The sequence below is a fragment of the Fonsecaea multimorphosa genome, assembly GCF_000836435.1.
Source record: "Fonsecaea multimorphosa CBS 102226 unplaced genomic scaffold supercont1.2, whole genome shotgun sequence".
Classification (NCBI taxonomy): domain Eukaryota; kingdom Fungi; phylum Ascomycota; class Eurotiomycetes; order Chaetothyriales; family Herpotrichiellaceae; genus Fonsecaea; species Fonsecaea multimorphosa.
The window spans coordinates 186,264-205,000 of record NW_015971636.1 but is presented as its reverse complement, the minus strand read 5'-3'; the positions used below and the strand labels follow the sequence as shown (position 1 = coordinate 205,000).

At 53.6% G+C, this 18,737-nt stretch overlaps 4 protein-coding genes across 4 annotated transcripts; 3 read left to right on the top strand and 1 right to left on the bottom strand.

The window, feature by feature from the left end:
- Positions 1 to 759: 759 nt before the first annotated feature.
- Z520_01018 (uncharacterized protein) lies at positions 760 to 5,389 on the top strand (the record flags this gene model as incomplete). Its single annotated transcript, XM_016771536.1, has 3 exons — positions 760 to 2,034; positions 2,088 to 4,910; positions 5,027 to 5,389. 3 exons carry the CDS (start codon positions 760 to 762, stop codon positions 5,387 to 5,389), a joined length of 4,461 nt encoding a protein of 1,486 aa, XP_016636675.1.
- Positions 5,390 to 9,786: 4,397 nt separating this feature from the next.
- Z520_01017 (uncharacterized protein) lies at positions 9,787 to 10,869 on the top strand (the record flags this gene model as incomplete). The annotated part of the gene is made up of 3 exons (XM_016771535.1): positions 9,787 to 10,049; positions 10,102 to 10,252; positions 10,321 to 10,869. 3 exons carry the CDS (start codon positions 9,787 to 9,789, stop codon positions 10,867 to 10,869), a joined length of 963 nt encoding a protein of 320 aa, XP_016636674.1.
- Positions 10,870 to 14,716: 3,847 nt separating this feature from the next.
- On the top strand, positions 14,717 to 16,331 carry Z520_01016 (uncharacterized protein; the record flags this gene model as incomplete). Its single annotated transcript, XM_016771534.1, has 4 exons — positions 14,717 to 14,842; positions 14,911 to 15,315; positions 15,386 to 16,241; positions 16,300 to 16,331. 4 exons carry the CDS (start codon positions 14,717 to 14,719, stop codon positions 16,329 to 16,331), a joined length of 1,419 nt encoding a protein of 472 aa, XP_016636673.1.
- Positions 16,332 to 17,012: 681 nt separating this feature from the next.
- On the bottom strand, positions 17,013 to 18,667 carry Z520_01015 (uncharacterized protein; the record flags this gene model as incomplete). The annotated part of the gene is made up of 3 exons (XM_016771533.1): positions 17,013 to 18,447; positions 18,499 to 18,543; positions 18,594 to 18,667. The coding sequence occupies 3 exons, from the start codon at positions 18,665 to 18,667 to the stop codon at positions 17,013 to 17,015; spliced, it is 1,554 nt and encodes a 517-aa protein (XP_016636672.1).
- Positions 18,668 to 18,737: the final 70 nt, after the last annotated feature.

Below are 18,737 nucleotides of genomic sequence, written 5' to 3'. Positions count from 1 at the left end.
TTTATCATCTACAAGTCCGGGTAGATAATGCACTCCCTGACCCATGCTCTGCCAAGATCTACCTGTACCCTGTAGCTCGCTCTGTGAGAGAGATCTTATCCTGCCTAATTCAGCCTGGCCATATGGTTGTGGGCTACGAGTAAATCTATTCCGGCGTCAAGGCTGCGTGCTTTTGTCCTTAATGGTGCCTGGAATGTTGAGCCGAATCTCGCCTAATGCTGCCTACGGACTTGTTGTAATCAAGCAGGTGCAAGCCTTGTGATTGGTTTGACATTCAACACCCTGGCTTACTAGCGGATACACGGTCTCGAGGCTCAGTCACACACACGCAGCACAGAATCCCCGAGAGATATGTTTCGCCTACTTACCTCAGTCTTTGCACCATCTCCCGCTGTTGACCGGCACAAAGAGTCTGTCAGCGGTAACGGATCCCAACTATTTGTTTCTGCATCCGCATCTATGTGCTGTAGAGATGCTTTGATAATGTCCTCGACCCATGGCCGACGTCCTGACTATCGGGCTGCTCCCTCTCCCCAACCCCATCGCGCTGTCAGGTGAGAGACTGCGCTGTGCCTTGAACGTGTGACCCCGGGCAACTGGGCTCGCTCAAAGGGGACGCTGACAGTGTGCACTTGCCCAAATGCCTCACGCGTCGCCGACACTTTGAGAAGGGCATTTCTGCCGTAGCGCCGAGAATTCCAGTCGTTTGTCACCTTGACCCGCGCCCGCAGCCGCAGATTCACATTCACAAACGACAAGATGTCGAACCTCGAATCTCCTCCGTCCAAAAAGAGCGGCCTCCGCAAACTTCACATACGAAACCTCAACCGCCTACCTTCATCCCATATCCCCTCTCGCCTACGGCTGGGAGACGATGCCCAAGAAGATGTGACCGCTCCAAACCGAGGCTCAAACATGCCTGCCCAATACATGAATCAATCAATCTTTTCCATGATTGCGGCCGCCGGGTCGCGAACCGACTTCAACACGAGATTCGACGAGTCCAGCGACAGTGAAGATGAGATCTCTGAGGAACAAGAACAGACAGCTGGCGACAAGGGATCACTTCCGGTTGCTCCAGAGACGGGGTCGAGCGAGACACAATCCGTAGCAACAAAAGACGAGAAAAGCACCGGAGAGAAGAAGAGCAAGCGTCTCTCGAGCCAGCGGCTGGTTCAGTCGTTGCCACGCCTGTCGGGGAGATCGCTGCGAAAGAAAGAGGACACACCCCGAAAAGATCCAAGTCCTGAGAGCGACGATACCTCGGAGTCTTCAAGGAGCAATCCACGAGACGCACCTGTGCTAAGTCGGCTAATAACCGCGGAGGCCCAGTTTCAAGAGAGTGCAGAAGGGCAAGACCAGATGCTAGAATCTCCGACGGCGATGAGGTCGAGAAGCAGAGGCGAGTCGACACCGCAGACGCTCCTTGCGACGCGATTGATGGAGATCTTTGGATTTGAAGTGCCCGAACCCGTGGTGGCAGAATATCCGTGTTGGCTGTTGCAGAGTGTTCTCCTGCAAGGCTATCTTTACATCACGAAGCAACACATCTGCTTCTATGCCTATCTGCCCAAGAAATCGCACACAGTCGTCAAAACAGGCAATCTTTCGAAGAAGGGTAGGACGACTTCCAAATACAAAAGATACTGGTTTTCTCTCAAGGGAGACGTCTTGTCCTACTACTCCGACGCCTCAAACCTCTATTTCCCTTCCGGAAATATCGACCTCAGATACGGCATATCTGCTAATCTGTCTATCGACAAGGAGAAAGGGAAGTCCAAGGAATGCAAAGATTTCTCTGTCACGACAGACCATCGCACTTACCACTTTCGAGCAGACACTGCTTCGAGCGCCAAAGAATGGGTGCAGACCCTGCAGAAGACAATCTTCCGCTCTCACAACGACGGAGATAGCGTAAAGATCTCCTTACCAGTGGAGAACATTATTGACTTTGAGGAGAGCCCGGTGGTCGAATTCGCTGAGACGGTCAAGATTAGAGTGATTGAAAGTGAGGATTCGTATGCCATCGACGAAGTAAGGATTACTCTACCCCATCAGCCTTTGTTCTGCGGCACTGACTCTGGTAGTATTTTTTCTCCTTCTTCAGCTTTGGTCAAGATGCACTTAACGTGCTCGGAAGTCTGATTACTGAAGCTCCAGCCAGGAGGACGTCGGAAGACGTACTGTCGCCGACAAGAAAGGTCGAACCGCTGTCCAGCCCAAGGCCCCGAGCAACATCCAATCAGCACTCCTCCGACGTTATCCCAGGGAGTCCGAGAGCTCAGTCGAGTCCACCTCTCAAAGACAGTGTTAGAGCCACTCTACTACCGTTCTCTGTCGGAAATGATGGTAGAATGTCTCCGAGAATGAGCGGAGAATTCCCTCGTGGCAACAGTCCTTCTCGTTCTAGCCACGAGTTTGCGGGGGAATACGGTCGAGCCAGTTTTGACCGAGGGCGTAGAAGTGGGAGTACGAGTCGTCTTGAGGCGACCAATTCAAAACGAACAACCCGGTCACCTTTAGCGAGACATGACGCCTCTGAGGATTCATATGTTCAGTCTATCGACAAGGAAACAGATTCATCCACAGCGCCTCTGTCGCCGCGAGCAGAAGCACAAATGTCAGCCAGCCAAATCTTAACAAGAAGTGATGTTTTCCATCAGCCAGCCATTCATCGAATGGAAACTTTGGCATCCATGTCTACTGAACCCACAAGATCGGATGTAGGGACAATCCTGTCAAGCTCTCCACAACGAGGAGATACACATCCCATTCCTATCCGAAGCGCACATGAGCCGCCGACAGACCGCCGTGCGACAGTGGCAAATGAATTCCTCTCAGCAGAACTGGAACCGGGCAAAAATTATGTCAGGAACAGCTCCTCGCCGACCTTGCAGGATCTGGTCAAAGCGGGATCTTACCCTCTACAACGAGCTGGAGCATTTGCCGACTACCTTAAAAGCCGGTCCAGTTCAATGAGGAAGCTTCTAGCCACTGAGTCCATGTCCTATTTGGAAAAGGTGTCAGGCATGTGGGCTGGGAGCAGGAAACATTATGGAGAAAATGAGGGCGTGGTGCCCGATGACAGAGGCATCGATCCGGAAGATGAAGAAGCCAACGTCGGGCATGGCGATCGCTTTCGCGCACATTTCGCGTTACCTGCTACCGAGAAACTACAGGCGACGTACTTTGGCTTCCTGCATCGTGTGCTCCCCTTGTATGGCAAGATATACATCAGCAATCGAAAGTTCTGCTTTCGAAGTCTCCTACCTGGGACGCGGACCAAGCTGGTGCTGCCGTTGAAGGACATTGAGAACGTGGACAAAGAAAAGGGCTTCCGGTTCGGCTATCACGGCCTCGTCTTGGTGATCCGTGGTCACGAGGAATTATTCTTCGAGTTCAGCTCGGGCGAACATCGGGATGATTGTACGGTGACGCTGCTGCACAGCCTAGAAACGGCTCGCTACATGGCTGAATCGGGCGTCCTCGCCAAAGCGGATGAGGACGACGCGGAAATCGCCAAAGAAGAACACCGCAGGCTCCAAGAAGCCCGTCGCACCTCTACGGCGGGCGATCATGCGCTGGTCCTGCCCGACACCACCGAGGCAATCTACAGCCACAAGGACGAAGAACCTTCAGGTCCGGTGCTCTTCGATGAACCTCGCGCTTCAATCATCAACCTTTCCAAACCGAGTGCTTCACTGCGCATTACGTGTCTCACAATCGGCTCGAGAGGCGACGTACAGCCTTATATCGCCTTGTGCAAGGGACTCCTAGCAGAAGGCCACCGTCCGCGGATTGCTACGCACGTCGAGTTTGGCCCCTGGATCCAGAAGCACGGGATTGATTTCAGACCTGTGGACGGTGATCCGGCCGAATTGATGCGCATCTGCGTCGAGAACGGCATGTTCACGTACTCGTTTCTACGAGAGGCCTCGGCCAAATTCCGCACATGGATCGATGAACTTCTCACCTCCGCCTGGGCTGCATGTCAAGAGTCGGACCTCCTGATAGAATCTCCCTCGGCCATGGCTGGCATTCACATCGCCGAAGCCCTGGGCATCCCTTACTTTCGCGCATTCACCATGCCGTGGACACGCACGCGCGCGTACCCGCACGCGTTCGCCGTTCCCGAACACAAGATCGGAGGGGCGTACAACTACTACTCGTACGTCATGTTCGACAATGTCTTCTGGAAGGCCATTGCGGGGCAAGTCAATCGGTGGCGCAAGAAGGAATTGGGCTTGAGGAGCACCAATCTGGACAAGATGCAACCCAACAAGGTGCCCTTCTTGTACAACTTCAGCCCGCATGTGGTGGCTCCGCCGCTGGATTACAGCGACTGGGTCAGAGTGACGGGGTATTGGTTCCTTGACGAAGCCTCTGACTGGACCCCGCCTACCGAACTGACGGATTTCATCAAGAAGGCTCGTGACGACAAAAAGAAGCTCGTGTACATTGGGTTTGGAAGCATCGTCGTCTCGGACCCCGCAGCACTCACCAAGACGGTCGTGGATTCGGTGCTTAAAGCCGACGTGCGCTGTATCCTTTCCAAGGGCTGGTCCGACCGCCTCGGCGATCCGCAAGCTGTCAAGGCAGAGGTTCCCCTGCCCCCGGACATCTTCCAGATAAAGTCCGCGCCGCACGACTGGCTGTTCCGCCAGATTGACGCGGCGTGCCACCACGGCGGTGCGGGGACCACGGGCGCAAGTCTTCGAGCGGGGCTGCCCACAGTGGTCAAGCCGTTCTTCGGGGATCAGTTCTTTTTCGGATCGAGGGTGGAGGATCTCGGTGTGGGTATTTGCTTGAAGAAGGTCAACGTCAGTTTGTTCTCGAGGGCGCTTTGGGAGGCGGCGCACAGCGAGCGGATGATTGTAAAGGCGAGGTTGTTGGGGGAGCAGATTCGCCAGGTGAGAGACTTCCTTTTTCCTTTACCTAGGGTAGACTTGGCGATCCTTCTGTCATTAAGAGAAAGAAGAAGAACCTGGGGCATGAAACTGGTGCTAATATTGTTTATTTTCGGCAGGAGAACGGCGTGCAAACTGCCATTCACGCAATCTACCGTGACCTTGAATACGCGAGATCATTAGTCAAAGCCCGCGCCGCGATCCAACAACAAGGCGCCGCCGCAGCGGCCGGAGGAGCAACTGGCCTCACGGCGATTGATCTCCTCGACGAAGGCGGCGACATTGAAGAGTCCTGGACATTTATCGGAGATGAGAGCGATCCCAATATCCAGCGCCGGCTCCAGGAGTGGGATACAACGGCGGCGGGGACGGGTGGTCACAGTCCTATGCGCGGGAGGGCACCTCGGGTTAGTCTGGATCGAGCAAAGCTGGGTGCTATGCAGGGCGTCGAACCGGTCAGAAAGGCGAGTGTCAAGAGATGAAGATGACCAATACGACCATGACCACCTGCATGACCATGACCGAGAAAACATGATGCGAAACACGTACGACGCTGATAGGGTCGGACAAGGAGAAACAAAACCAACGGCAGGGCCCAGGGGAATATGACAGACAGCGTCCCAGGGGCTCGAGCCTAATTGTGACAGGAATCAGGGGACTCATGAGTGATGTCGATGGGTTGGGTTAGGCTGGGTTGGGTTGCACAGCGCGGGCGTTCCAGGGAGTTTGTGAGTGATTCTCATTATCATTGGTGATCTGTGCTTTATCGCAAGACCATGCAGGAGTGTCAGGACGCCTTTTTACTCTCTTCTCGGAGAAGAAGAGTCTAGAGCCTTTTTTTGTCCACGATTCGGAACCGACTGAGATGGCGTTCGTCCGGTGTTCATGGCCACGGGAACATACCTGGTATGGATCGAATTTACTGAAGGGTTCATACAGACAGGGAGCAGCGTGCCTGGAGCTTACCCGTTATTGTTGGTTCTAACCTTGACGACGTCATGAGTGTCCAGATAGATCTAGCGGAAGAGACAGACGAGGGGGGTTTTAGACATGAGATCCGGTAATGCGCGATTGGATATGAGAGAGAGGAGGGGCAATGTGGACGAGAGGCATTTAGAACTTGATTCCCATGAAACTCGATGCGTTTTCCCAATTCGTCTTGTGCTTTTCTGAATTCCTTGGTCATGGTTTGCCCGCATCGAGTCGAAGGAACCTTGGGAAGTCATGAGTGTTGTGTGCTGGTGACTTCTTTCATCACACCACGCGGAAGGGAATGAGATAATACGAGGTCACTGCAAAGTACGAAGGATTTTGGACTCGCCTGGAGTTGGTGCAGCTTCGAGGCCGTGACCGAGCATTGTAAGTCTCATGGAGTTTTCCGCCGCAGGAGTGGAGTTTCTCCTCAAGCGCTGCCCAAACACGATATCTGGGAACCTTTAAAAGCGGAAGCGGGTTTTTCGCAGCTTGTCCAATTCTGTTGAGTAGAGCAAATACAACTGATGTACTCTCCGAATGTCTCGGCTGCATAGAGCATTAGCTGCCTGGCTTCCTTTCGGCTATCCAGCTATGCTCCAGTGGACTGAGGTTTCAATGCTCTGCGGAGGGCCGTGGAGGAGAATTACCCCGAACAGGTATATTTGTGGGTGGGCTCGACTGAAGCGTTGAGGGGCCCTGAAGCAGCCCTGAAGATCGCTAGCCAAGCGGAAAAAGAAGACGCGCATCGATCCAAGGTCAAGCTTTGTCGAGATTGTCTCTAGCGAGAGGGTCCCGCAGGGATCCCCTGCAGAAGTGTCAAAAGTTGGACCCGGTCTGACGGACTGCGGCGAGCACCATTATGGGGCCGTGACAAATTGTCATTTTCGTTTTTGTCAGGCTAGGTCTGGAGATTGAGCTTGTCAGACAGAGGTTCCACCTCTTGATTCTGACGGACGTCCCAAGCCTTCAGGAAGCTTTAGAGCATGTGGGCTCCAGTTACTTCGAGTATGCGTTAGTGGCGTTGGTTGATGCCATGCGCCGGGGAGCCACGCACACAGCTGGAGAGAGACACTAAGACAGGGTCGCGTGATGGAAGAGGCGAGTTGCATGCAGATTGTGACGCATGAGGGCGGAGAGGGAGAAGCGTAACTAGGCGGCGTATGTCAGGTTATGAGTTTGTAGTGATGAATCCGATTTTACGGATCCCTTAGCAACCTTAGGTAGAGCCCCCTGTCAACCCCCAGTGCCGACAAAGGGATATTAAATCCGGTACTGGGTTATCTAGTTCGGGAGGTAGATGGTGGAGCAGACAGAGGGATAAAATTTCCGAGCTCAAGCCGAGTATGATTGGGTGATTGAAGGCAAACTGAGGTGGCCATCGGGTGAGAAAGCCGCCAATGATTGGAAGAGAGGAAGCACTCGAGGAAAGAGAGGAGCCTGGGAGATTTCTTGAGGTTCTGGGTGCTATATCCGGCTGAACATACTGAGTATGGCGGTGGTGGCGGTGGAGCGCTTGAGCCAGAAAGGAAAGGTCCGGGACATCTGGAGATAATGGCCAACAGCCAGCGGGTGAGGCCGGTATGATGCTGATGGTCAGTAAACACAAATCACTTGGCGCAGGAAGGACTCACCGCGTCCGGTATACGGAATAAGATGGATGACTGACTGTGAAATGGCGGTGGTGGTGGCAATGATGGGGGCGGCGGCGGCGGTGACGACGACGACGATGATGACATGGCTGAGGCAGCAGGCAGTCAGATCTTGTCTAAGCAAGGAAGAGAGAAAAGGACTCGGTGAGGACTCCGGACGAGGTACTCGGTACAGCATCGTAAATGCTGTTGCTGTACCACTGCAGAGGGAAGAGGGAGGAACAAGCCTGTGCGATTGGGGCGAATGACAAGCTGGGGAAAGGAAAAAGCCATGTCATTTAACGATTAGGCAACTAGGGCACTAGATGAGTAACTGCAAGGGCGAAGCAATTAAGCTCAATGACAATTAAATTTCCGCCCTGTTGCGTCGGTACATCCACGAGGAGTACCGAGCAGATATTCCGCACATACAACGCCCCGGCCCTTAGTGATTGGGAGTAGCACCGAGGGCCCCCAGCTTTGCCAATTACTAGGGAGCTGGTGTGCCTAAGAGTTCGGTATCGGAGTGCCTGGGAGGTGGTTCATTACGAGGTAGTAGGTGCTGGACTCGACACTCCATGCCTGGAAGACACTGTACTCGGTAAGTACCTAGGTATTAGGTAGGTAGCTACCTACAGGGCATCGGGGTATTTGATAATGCCGAGTATACCTCGTAATGATGGACTCCCTCCCATTCTCATCTTCCAGGTTGTCCCGCACCCACCGCTTGTCGCCGCTGCCACCAACGGACTTCGGGTTCAACAGCCCAAAAAGCAAAAAGCAAAAAGGCAAAAGCAAAACCCCCCGTTGTTTAATGTGCATATTCCTGCCGACCAATGATCGACTAGCTGCCTCAACTTTCTTCCCTTTTGCTTTTTTCATTTCTGATGTTTCTTTTCCCTCTTTCCCTCCCTCCTCTCTAGCCTTGTTCGGGTAAGTGATCTGTCTATGACCATCCCTCGGTTTCTTCCTCTCGATCGCGTTCTCTCGGAATCCTTCCACAAACCTCCTGATCTTCACCCCTTCTTCGCCTCTTCTCTGGCCCAGGCGCCTTGTCCACCACCACACAATACGCACTCACACACCCACAACCCACACACACACACGGCTGTTCCCCGTCTTTCACCGTTACAATCTACTTATGCGCGCGTGAGATTTTCATCACTGCCCCGATCTTGGGCCAACGGTTCTTTCTCGCCCCCAGTCATCAATTCTTCACCCTCCCTCGACAGGTCATGCCGCGGGCCACTCAGCCATCGCAACTATTTTCCCTTTCTTCTCTTCTCTCGTCTGGCCCGTTTCTGTCTCTCCCCGTAGCTTATCCGTCTCTTGCGCATCCCAATTCGATTGCCTCCCCGCCATCTCCGAAGCCCTTCGCTGTGGCAGTCCCCGGTCCGAGCTCGCCGTAGCCAGTACCCAAGTACCTAGGTAGGTACCCAGTACAATTTCAGTACCGAGTACTTACAGTGGTCTTGGTCTTGAATTGCCTTGTTCACTCGCGTGTCTCCTATGACCTTCCCCTTTTCATACCGGACGTTCTAGTCGAGCCTATGGATTCTCTCGGCTCTTGAACTCTTCTAGCAAAGGTACCGGGACCCAGACAGGGTCTATGCCTGGGGGGGTTTCTGGGTCGCAATTGTCCATCCTTCCGGGTCCCGACCACTACCGTGGGCCCACCACGCGATCCGTTACAATTTTCCAACGATTGACCGACCATTGGTGTCAGTACAACGACAACACTTCGAGCCATTCTTCGGTCGCCTAGAATCACAGCTACCCGTCTCGCCGCAGCGGTCGACTGACTGACTGAGCAACTGACGGGCGGAAACTGAAGTGACCACAGCAGAAATTTCGCCATTCCACCCCTCACTAGCCTCTCTCACCACCTACAAACGCCCCCTTCGAAACGCTCTGGGGCTCCGTCTACCGCGTTGCCCTACCACACTTGCTCAAGTCCGCCATCGAATCCACTGGCCTCGCTCTCCACCCTTTTTCCCTCCTCCGAATACCTAGTACCACGAGATCGGCCACACGCATCTTGCAGCTTGATACATCTACCCGTCGATATCCTCACTGCCTCCTTCCGAAGTTTCTAGCTTGGCTCCTTTCTTCCTCCCTCACTCCTAACCCAGCGCACCGTCTGCTACTGCTTATGCACTCTCTCGCAACTCGATTCTGCTCTGTTGGGTTTGACGTTTCGCTGCATCAAGAGGCCTCTAACCATATGCCTTGATTTCTTCCCGGAAAACAACCTGTTGAGCCTCGGCAAATCAGTCATGAAGCCTGGCAATACCACCAGTGGCCTGTCTCCACCTTCTACCGCTTCTCCCGGTGGTGTCACCAAAAGTACCTCGTTGCCCATTTCACGCTCAACCAATTCGGCGTGGGAGAAACCTGAACGCGCTCGAACCAGTCACGCTTGCGAACCATGTCGCGAGCGAAAGACAAAGTGTGATGGCTCTAGGCCTGCATGTCGAAGGTGTCTTCACACCGGCACCACTTGCTACTATGGCTACGGCAAGGGATGGAGGAAACGGAAGTAAGTGTTTTTGGAACCTGGACCCCATGGATGAGCCTGCATGAGAATACAGATTGCTGACAGCGTCCCCCCACGCTTCTAGGACCGCAGAGGACCTCACGGCAACCTCGCGCCGTTTGGCACGGTATGAGAGCCTTCTCAATGAGATCATACCAATGGTCTCGCCAGAGGTACGAGCCTTGATCGAGGATGCACGCGACAACGTAAGTCATTCATTCCGCTTGCTGTTGACCAGCTACTCCGGGTGCCATGATGCTAATCTGGGTGGCAGGATACGGGCGCGTCAAATAATGGCTCCGAGACGGCGGAAACAGAGCAAAATCTTCTGCCGCCTGCTTTGCTCAAGGTCGAGTCGACCATGTCGGGATCGGGCGGCCGCATCATCCTGCCGCTCCCGGTACCTAGCCCGCATGTCCCGGCAGCGTCCCGCTCATCTACGTCGTCGGGGACATTTGATTCAGTTGTTCCGCCGCCCACGATTGCGAGCACAGGTCCAGGATCTACCGTCCAGACATCGTCACGACTGTCGCCCGAGTCTAACAATTCGGGGACTCGATTGCCATCCATCACGGCTGAGGGCCTTCTGATTGAAACCGGACTCAGAGATCGGTCGCCCACAAGTCTACACCCGGTTGGAAGTTATGGACAAGACCGTCTGGGAGCGCCGCCAACCTCTCCGACCAGTCACACGTCCCTTGGAGGTGCGTTGACCACACCACATCCTGGACCTTCAGATACTGACCCGCGGAGAAGAGACTATTCGGTCCCCACAGTTTTCCCCTGGCTAAAATCCAACGAAGCCGCAGCAGTCCGCAATTGACACAATCTACACCTCTTGAATTTCTTATCTTGCGAGTGTGGTCTGTCCTCGGCTGTTGATGTCGATCTCGCTTCCTTGTGGAGCTACTGGAGCTGGACTGGACACCTCCAAAACTCCGCACTTGGATGAGGTTCTAGGCCACGAGGCTCGACCTCGCGCGCAGAATTCTCAGTTGTGTGGGACAATTTCTGCGCACCAGCCATGTCCACCGGAGGGTACTTCACCCTGGATTCTCACGGAGATTTTGTTCTGAAGAGACGATGATCTGCATTGACCATCGCCGATGGAGGGTGGCTGTATAGCCGATAATCACCACGGAAATCTCCCGCAAAGTAGATTCTGCCGGTCGGATTTGGGCGAAGGATGTTCCTGCAGAAGGACCAAAAGAGGGTATAGTTATTCTTCACGCGCCACTCCATCGAGGACGATCCGCTGGTCAACTACCTTTCCCGGATCAGCGCAGAGACTGGCCCTAACAATGCGTGAAGAAACATCGGGGGCCAGCGAAGATGGCAGATTTTGAGACTGCGATGCAGGGACTGGTGGGAAACGGAGCATTTGGAGGGGCGACACTATTCGTCACTGGGGGTTTGGAGATCCACCGCCAGCCCCTTGACCTTGGCACTGCAACGGCACGGGGACTGGGGGCTGATTGGTCGAATCCGCTAACAATTTGCTTCCGAGTGGTGGCGGATTCCTGTTCCGGGTGACACGTCATGCAGCAGGCCTCCGACTTGATCTGACCCTATGACATTCCGGCCTCCGAAACAAGAAGGGGAGAAGGGGAGAAGGGGTTTTACTTGTGCTGACGGAGGGTGACGGAGGTGACGGGCAGAATGAAACGTTGTCATCGCACGATGCTGTCCGGTCGGGGCCATTACTGAGCAAGAGTCCACCATGGTTTGGTGATGGTGTCAGGGCCAATCTGGAAATGGCATGTTGGGTGGTAGACCAGCGGACATGCACATCCGGAGGCAATCACCCGAACTCCGGAGTCGATGCAAGATATGATATTTCCGATGCTCATCAACTTTGGCATTCACGAGTTGCGACCGCGAGCCCTCCCGCAGATCTGCAACGATACACACCTCTTCCACCCTTCTCCTGCGCAGCCCATGGACCGCTGTCACCCTACTACCGCTTATTGTCATCGGGGCATCCGGCTCCAGCGGTAAGGCCACACGCTTTCTTTGGGTTGATCGTGTCTCGAAAATAGGAGGATTACATGATGATTTCTGCACGAGGACTTTTGGGGGAAAATATCACGAAGCATGTACCAGTCACGAGACAACTTGTGCTGACCCAATGGTGTTTGGTTTGGATGATCTCCGCGGGGTAGACAGCACCAGATTCACATGACACAAAAATATAGGTATAGAAAATCTGGACTGCCGCTCACACGATAGCGCTGGGTCAGTCTAGATTCGATCGATCAAACAACTCGGATGTTGATGACTCAGTTTCTCATTTAAATTATAGTACCGACTCTCTCTTCTCTCGAGGACGAGAAAGCATCTCCCAATCCGTCATGAGTATCTCGCAGTGATCGAGCGTCCATACCATGCATGTATCAGTTGCTGACCTGCGAAGAGGCACGCGATGTTAGTCATGGCCTGGTAACCCCAGATATACTGCGAACACAATCGTGGAAATAGATGGCACACGCGTCCCACTCTTCAACACAGCTCCCGGATTACCTTCGTCCATTCTCTCCGGTGCCTGGGGTTCCAACACTTTGGCCATTGCGCCCCCAACCTCAACGTTCTGCGAGCAACGAGACGCACGTGATATGGATCACACGATTCCACGGCATTTGAGGATGGACATCCGTCTTTCTAAAAAGAACTCTTGACGCACCTTGTCAGGAACATCTTTCCCTGTAGCCTTCTCAAACATCTCTCGCGCCTTGTCGGTGATTTTCTCGTTCGTGCTTCTCTGTTTGGCGGGGTCGATTTTGCCTGATCAAGCGCGGACGATGTCAGAACGGTGCCTCAGAGTCTCCGTACATTCCCCAAGATATCACAGTCACGGGCAGTGGATCAAAGCAGGAGCCACTGCCCGGAGCAGACGGGGCAAGTAGTATAACGCGGAAAGGGACCAAGGGGTATCTAAGTACCTTGGCCGTACTTCTTCTCGACGGCATCGAGACCTGCGCAGGAAGAGACTGGTCAATACCATGGCTCGGGACAAGGAGGGGATGGGGCGAATCTATTCACCCTTGTCAAGGTAGTCTTCCTGCTGCCCAGCTGCCTGTCCTTGTCCTTGGGTATTCATTTTGACTGTATCACAAAAGATTGTTTTCCCAGAAAGAGGTTCGATTGTTTGTAAAGGAGGACGAAGTTGATGTACAAATGGACTCTCAGAACTAGGTATAAGATTGGACACGAGGCACCGCTGGCGTATCTTTATACCTAGCTCAATCGAACCCTCTCCTTCACGACATTGGTTCGTTGCACATGCTACGAGTACCGGGTGCTCATTCCAAGATGGTATAAGGAAAGGATCTGACACTTAGGCGTGCTGCAAAATATCATATACATCATAGCGGGGCAGGTCTCCAGTCGATGGCCCTATGAGGTTGTCGTGCGTGCCACTTATGTGAGTTACCGGGCTATGCAGGGCATTTCATTGAGGACCAGCCCAGGGACTGAGCAGGACTTGGGCAAAAGACAAAACAAGATTGAGCAGGCTATGTGTTGAGTTGTTGGAGCAGAAGAAACTGAAGCCTGGCTTGGCTGTCGATAGTTGCCCCGCTGACGTCACTAGCTCCCAAAGAGGTATGGGCGAAGCTCATGCCAAGCCTCTCTAGCTTCACGTGACGGGCCTTGGCATTGTCGCGCCTTCTCGTCGCTGAAACATGTAAACAGCTTCACCATTGTTCGGCTGTTCAACCCTCCGGTTACCATCTCTCTCGTCCATTTCTTTCTTGAGTCACTGAGAGACATGAAATGTCTCAAATAACCACTGTGGCTGGTATCTTCTCCAAATTCGACGTCTTCAACGTGCCGCCACTGTCGAGCTGAAAGCAGCTCCTTGCATGCGCCGGCAGCCCCCAGCCTCATACTGCTTCCTCAAGCTCCTCCGGTGTCGCAGTTAAATTGCAACCGTTGGTGAGATGCAGCAAAGTCTGTGATGGTCCTCCTAGAAGCGGACACTCGCCGCTTCAGTCGAGGTTCTAGCCCGTCTCCCCAGATCAAGAACGAGGCGCCGAGATCTCAGCCCAAGCGTTAGCTCTGCGCAAACACCCCTTTCGCCCATGTTTGTCTCGCAGATCAATCTGAACGTCGTCTAAACACTTTTGCTCGGCATCTGCCAGCTTCCGAAAGATAGCTTAGGCACCCCTACCCCATGAACGGGATACAGAGCTCCCATATTAAGTACCCCCCCGAGGTGTTCCTCCTTGATACAACACCGTTGGAAAAGTTGAAACAAGTCTCTTCTATCACCCGGTGTCAAAATTTGTAGTGAGTTGAACGCTTGTGCTGACAGCATGACCTCCGTACGGGTTACCGAGATGGATGAGCGAGCAAGCGATGCTCGGATCTTCGCGCTTCCATCTTGGAAGATGTCTGCTATCCTAGAGAGTTTGTATATAACTTCCCTTCTTCCTTCGGCCAATGTGATACCAACCAGCAAATCCTACTAGCACTCGCTTTCCAGTCCTTAAGACTTTTGACAAGTCGTTCTTTTCTACAAGGCTTTTGATAAGTCTGCCTTTCATTCGATTCAACAAGCTTTTGACAAGCTCTGCTTTGCTTTTTGACGTGTGCTGGACACTCTCATTCATCCATTCTACAGTATATATCTTTGCCTCAGTTATACACATACAAAACCCCCTTTTCCCAAAATGAAAGCATTCACTCTTTCTGGTCTGAGCACCCTTCTCGCTGGCTTGACGTTGGCGCATCCAGTGACCAAACGTGGAAGCGGCTTCTCAGAGGTTGATATCACCATCTTGCAATTTGCTTTGACAGTAAGTAGCCACTTCGGCGACCTTCTCCACTCGAGACGGACGTCAGTAACCTGACCATTTCTGAACAGCTCGAGCATCTCGAAAACACCTTCTACAAAGAAGCTTTCAGCAGCTTCCAGCTGCAGGACTTCATCGATGCCGGATTTGACGAGGAATTTTTCATCAACCTTGAATTCATCGCCTCGGACGAATCTGCGCATGTGGAATTTCTCATTGCAGCCATAGAATCTGCTGGCGTTCAACCGGTCCAGCCTTGCCAATATAGCTTCCCTGTGACAGACGTTGCCAGCTTCGTCACCGTCAGCGCTATCTTGGAGTCTGTTGGAACCAGTGCTTATCTCGGTGCCGCACCGTTCATTGGATCACAAGACATCCTCGCCGTGGCTGCGAGTATTATGGCCACGGAAGCGTTGCATACCAGTTTCCAGAGGAGCTCGCTCGGCGCAGTTGCAGCAGCCAATGCATTTACCACGGTAAGTTAATCTGCTTTGCGCGCAGAACACCATTCTGGAAATCTCCTGTACTAACGGGTGGCTATTCAAGTCCCTCGATGCCAACTCGGTTTTCACCATTGCCTCGCAATTTATCGTCTCATGCCCTCCAGAGAACCCACCCTTGCCATTTACCGCGTTCCCTGGCTTGAAAGTCAACTCTCAATCCTGCTTTGATGAGACCGGTAGCAGTGAGAGTTTCTCCACTGATTCCGTCAACTATGCTACCATTGTCTCCGACATCGAAAGCGCCACGTATACTACCAGCGCGTATATCGCTGATGTGACAGACTCGACTACTTCAGAGGCCTATGACTACAGCTCGTCCACCACTGATGCCTATACCACTACCACTGACTCGACTACTACAGTGGCCTATGACTACAGCTCGTCCACCAGTGATGCTTATACCACTACCACTGACTCGACTACTTCAGAGGCTTATGATTACGCCTCGACCACGACCGTAGCTTACACCACTACCACCGACTCGGCTGCATATACTACATCGACCACCACCATGGATATGGCCTCAATGACCATGACCATGTCTATGTCTACATCGATGCCCGCTTATGGACGGCGAAGCACTGCCCTCTCGGCCCGCACAAACAGTGGCTCAGTTTCATCTTGCTCCGCTCCCGGTGCCGGCTCCTCTCTTCAACTCGTCCCCGACTTTTCTCAGTCCCACCGTGACTTCTCCGAAACGGAAGTCATCTTCGTGACGTTCATCGCAGGACTCGAGGTCGTGTCCATACAGGCCGTCTTTGAAGGAGACGGAAGTATCAACGTGAGCATCCCAGGAAGTGTTGGTGGTGGCCAAGTCTTCATCTTCATCACCGTTGTGGACATTTCGGGTCGAAGCTTGAGTGACAATGAGGTGCTCTTTGGGCCCGCCATTATGGAGAGTGAGTGCTGCCTACAAAGTTGAAGTTTTGGGGGATTCAATTACTAACGTCCGAACAGTCGCCCCATCTTTCCCTTCTCTCAGCCAGTAAACGTGCCTGAGACAGGAGCTGCGGGTGTCCTAGGGGAATCAGATACATGACGACCCTTCTGAGGACAGTCACTAGCGAGGAAAAAGAAGGGGAAAGGGCCTATTGGAGCATGTTGTTCCACGGCGGTGGAGGGTTCGGGTCCAGGACTGTCGCGATACCCATTTTTCATGTCTCTCCTTATACGACCATTTGTGTTTTCTAGGCCCTTTTTGCCTGATTTCTACGTATTCTAGCGGACTTGACGGAAAGGAAGAAAGGAGGGAAAGGGTTAGAAAGAAAAAGCGCAGTGTGTGTGTGCAGGTTCACTGTGCATCGCCCCCATTGAAACATCTGCTGATGGGAGTTAAAGACGAGCAAGGTGTAAAAAGATACCCCAGAGAAGTGGCAGATGTAACACAACGTGATATGATGAACTCAAACATCAAATAAAAAGAAGATATTTTGGAGACAGTATACAGAGAAAATGCGGACCGGGAGTCTTTTCGGAAGGACATTCCTCTAACACGCTTTCCCCCCACCCGCCTGACGCTTGCAGCATTATTCACACCCCATACACCTCCCAGATCGTGAAGTCGTCGGCGGATGGTTTTGTTTCCTGAAATATAGCTTGCCTTCCCGTTAAATTGAACACCGTCACCCGCACCATAATGTAACTCGTTTCGGCCTTCGCTCATATAGGAATCAACACATGAAGCCGCTCCGGTACTGGCAGACATACTCGTGGTAATACTCCCTTCTGGCGCGCAGGACGGGGTCTTCTTGGCCGTCGGCGCACAGACACGGGCTCAGACACGGATTGGCGACGCCGGTCTGCGGCGGCCGCCGGTCGGGGTGCCCGTTGTTGTTCCTCAGGCAGCCCGGGATCGCGGCGTCGTCGAGCCAGAACGTGCCGGCCGTCATGCGGGGCTCGACCTCGGAGGCTTGCACGACGTAGTTGTCCACCAGGACCTTGAGGCGCTGTTTCAGATCGTCGAGAGACGACGGCGACGACGACGGCGACGACGCCGTGGTGGGAGCAGCAGATGCTCGGGCTCCGGCTCCGGCGGCTAGGGTGGTGTCTAGGTGTTGTTCCAGCTCGTAGAACAGGCATGGAAACATGATGATCAGGTCGTCCAGGGCCAACAAGGAACCCTCGCGCAGCAGGTTGGTGCGGATCTCGGCCGCGGGGACGACCCCGTCGTCGCCGGTAAACACCAGCAGGTCCGGGTACATGGCAGAGCTGATGGCTTGGTTCATGGTGGTGAAGGCGACGGACAGAAATCCAATGGTCAGCGTATCGATTGTGTCGCCGTCACCGTGGTGGTGGTACCCTTGCGCGATCCGGCGGAGAAGCCTTGCATATTCCGAGCCTATGACCTTGAGCTCGAGGAAAGCGGCGCGGCGCTGGCCCGGGGGGAACCGCTTGATGATATTCACGTCGTTATTGGCGTCCGCCGACAGACCCATGAAGGTGGCAGCCATGAGCCGGACAATTTCGGACGACGACCGTGCAGCGTGTCCGCTTCCGCTTCCGCTCTGCTGCGTCGCTTCTCTGAGAATCTTCTCCCCGCTTTTGATGTGCTCCATGGCCGCGGGGAAATCCTCGTTGCACTGGGCCATTGAGGAGAACAGGCGGCAGACGATCAGCGCGACGTCCCACGAGGGGCGTTGGTTGGTGAATGCACGGACCGCCTGGGCCCTCCGCTCTAATACCAGGGCGGTGTGATCACGGCCCGAAAAATACGAGTCAAACGTCGCCGCCACGGCGACCATGCCATGATGGACCGACGGGTTGTTCCAAGCAGCTTGAGGCACAATGAATTGCCAGAAGTGATGCCACTTTCTGGTGGAAGAGAGAAGAGGCGCGGTTTCAAGGAGGAACAGCTGCGTATATCTCTGGTCCACATCCGTCGTCCAGGGACTCGAGGGTTCGACAAGAAATGCAAAGGGATCGGAAAAGCTCTGCGTGCTCTTGCTTGCTATCACGGGCGATGGAAGAGAGTCCCGGTGTGACGGCAATGATTGCCACGAAGGTGAATCTGGCTCCGATTGCTCGAGCTCGTCTTTGCGAGACGGCTCAAACAGCCACGTCTTTGGAGGTTCGTATCCCTCACAACGAAACTTGTCTTTCAAGCACCTTGGTCGAACGTTAGAATGACACCAAAGTCGAGGGCGAGGTCATTGTCACCTCGTACAATGCGGCTTTCCTTCATCGCAGCGTTTCCGCCGTATCCTGAACCTGTCATCGAGGGTGTGGGAGACTCGAGACGTCTACGCACTTACTTGCAAGTCTTACACCCGGTCCTGACTTTTGGAGCCCATCTCCTTTGCCGTGCTTGTGGAAGTGGTTGTGGCATTCTGTGAGTAATCCTATTCCGAGAGGTTCTCTTGGTTGTTGGTCACATGTCAGCATGCCTTGGGAGAATG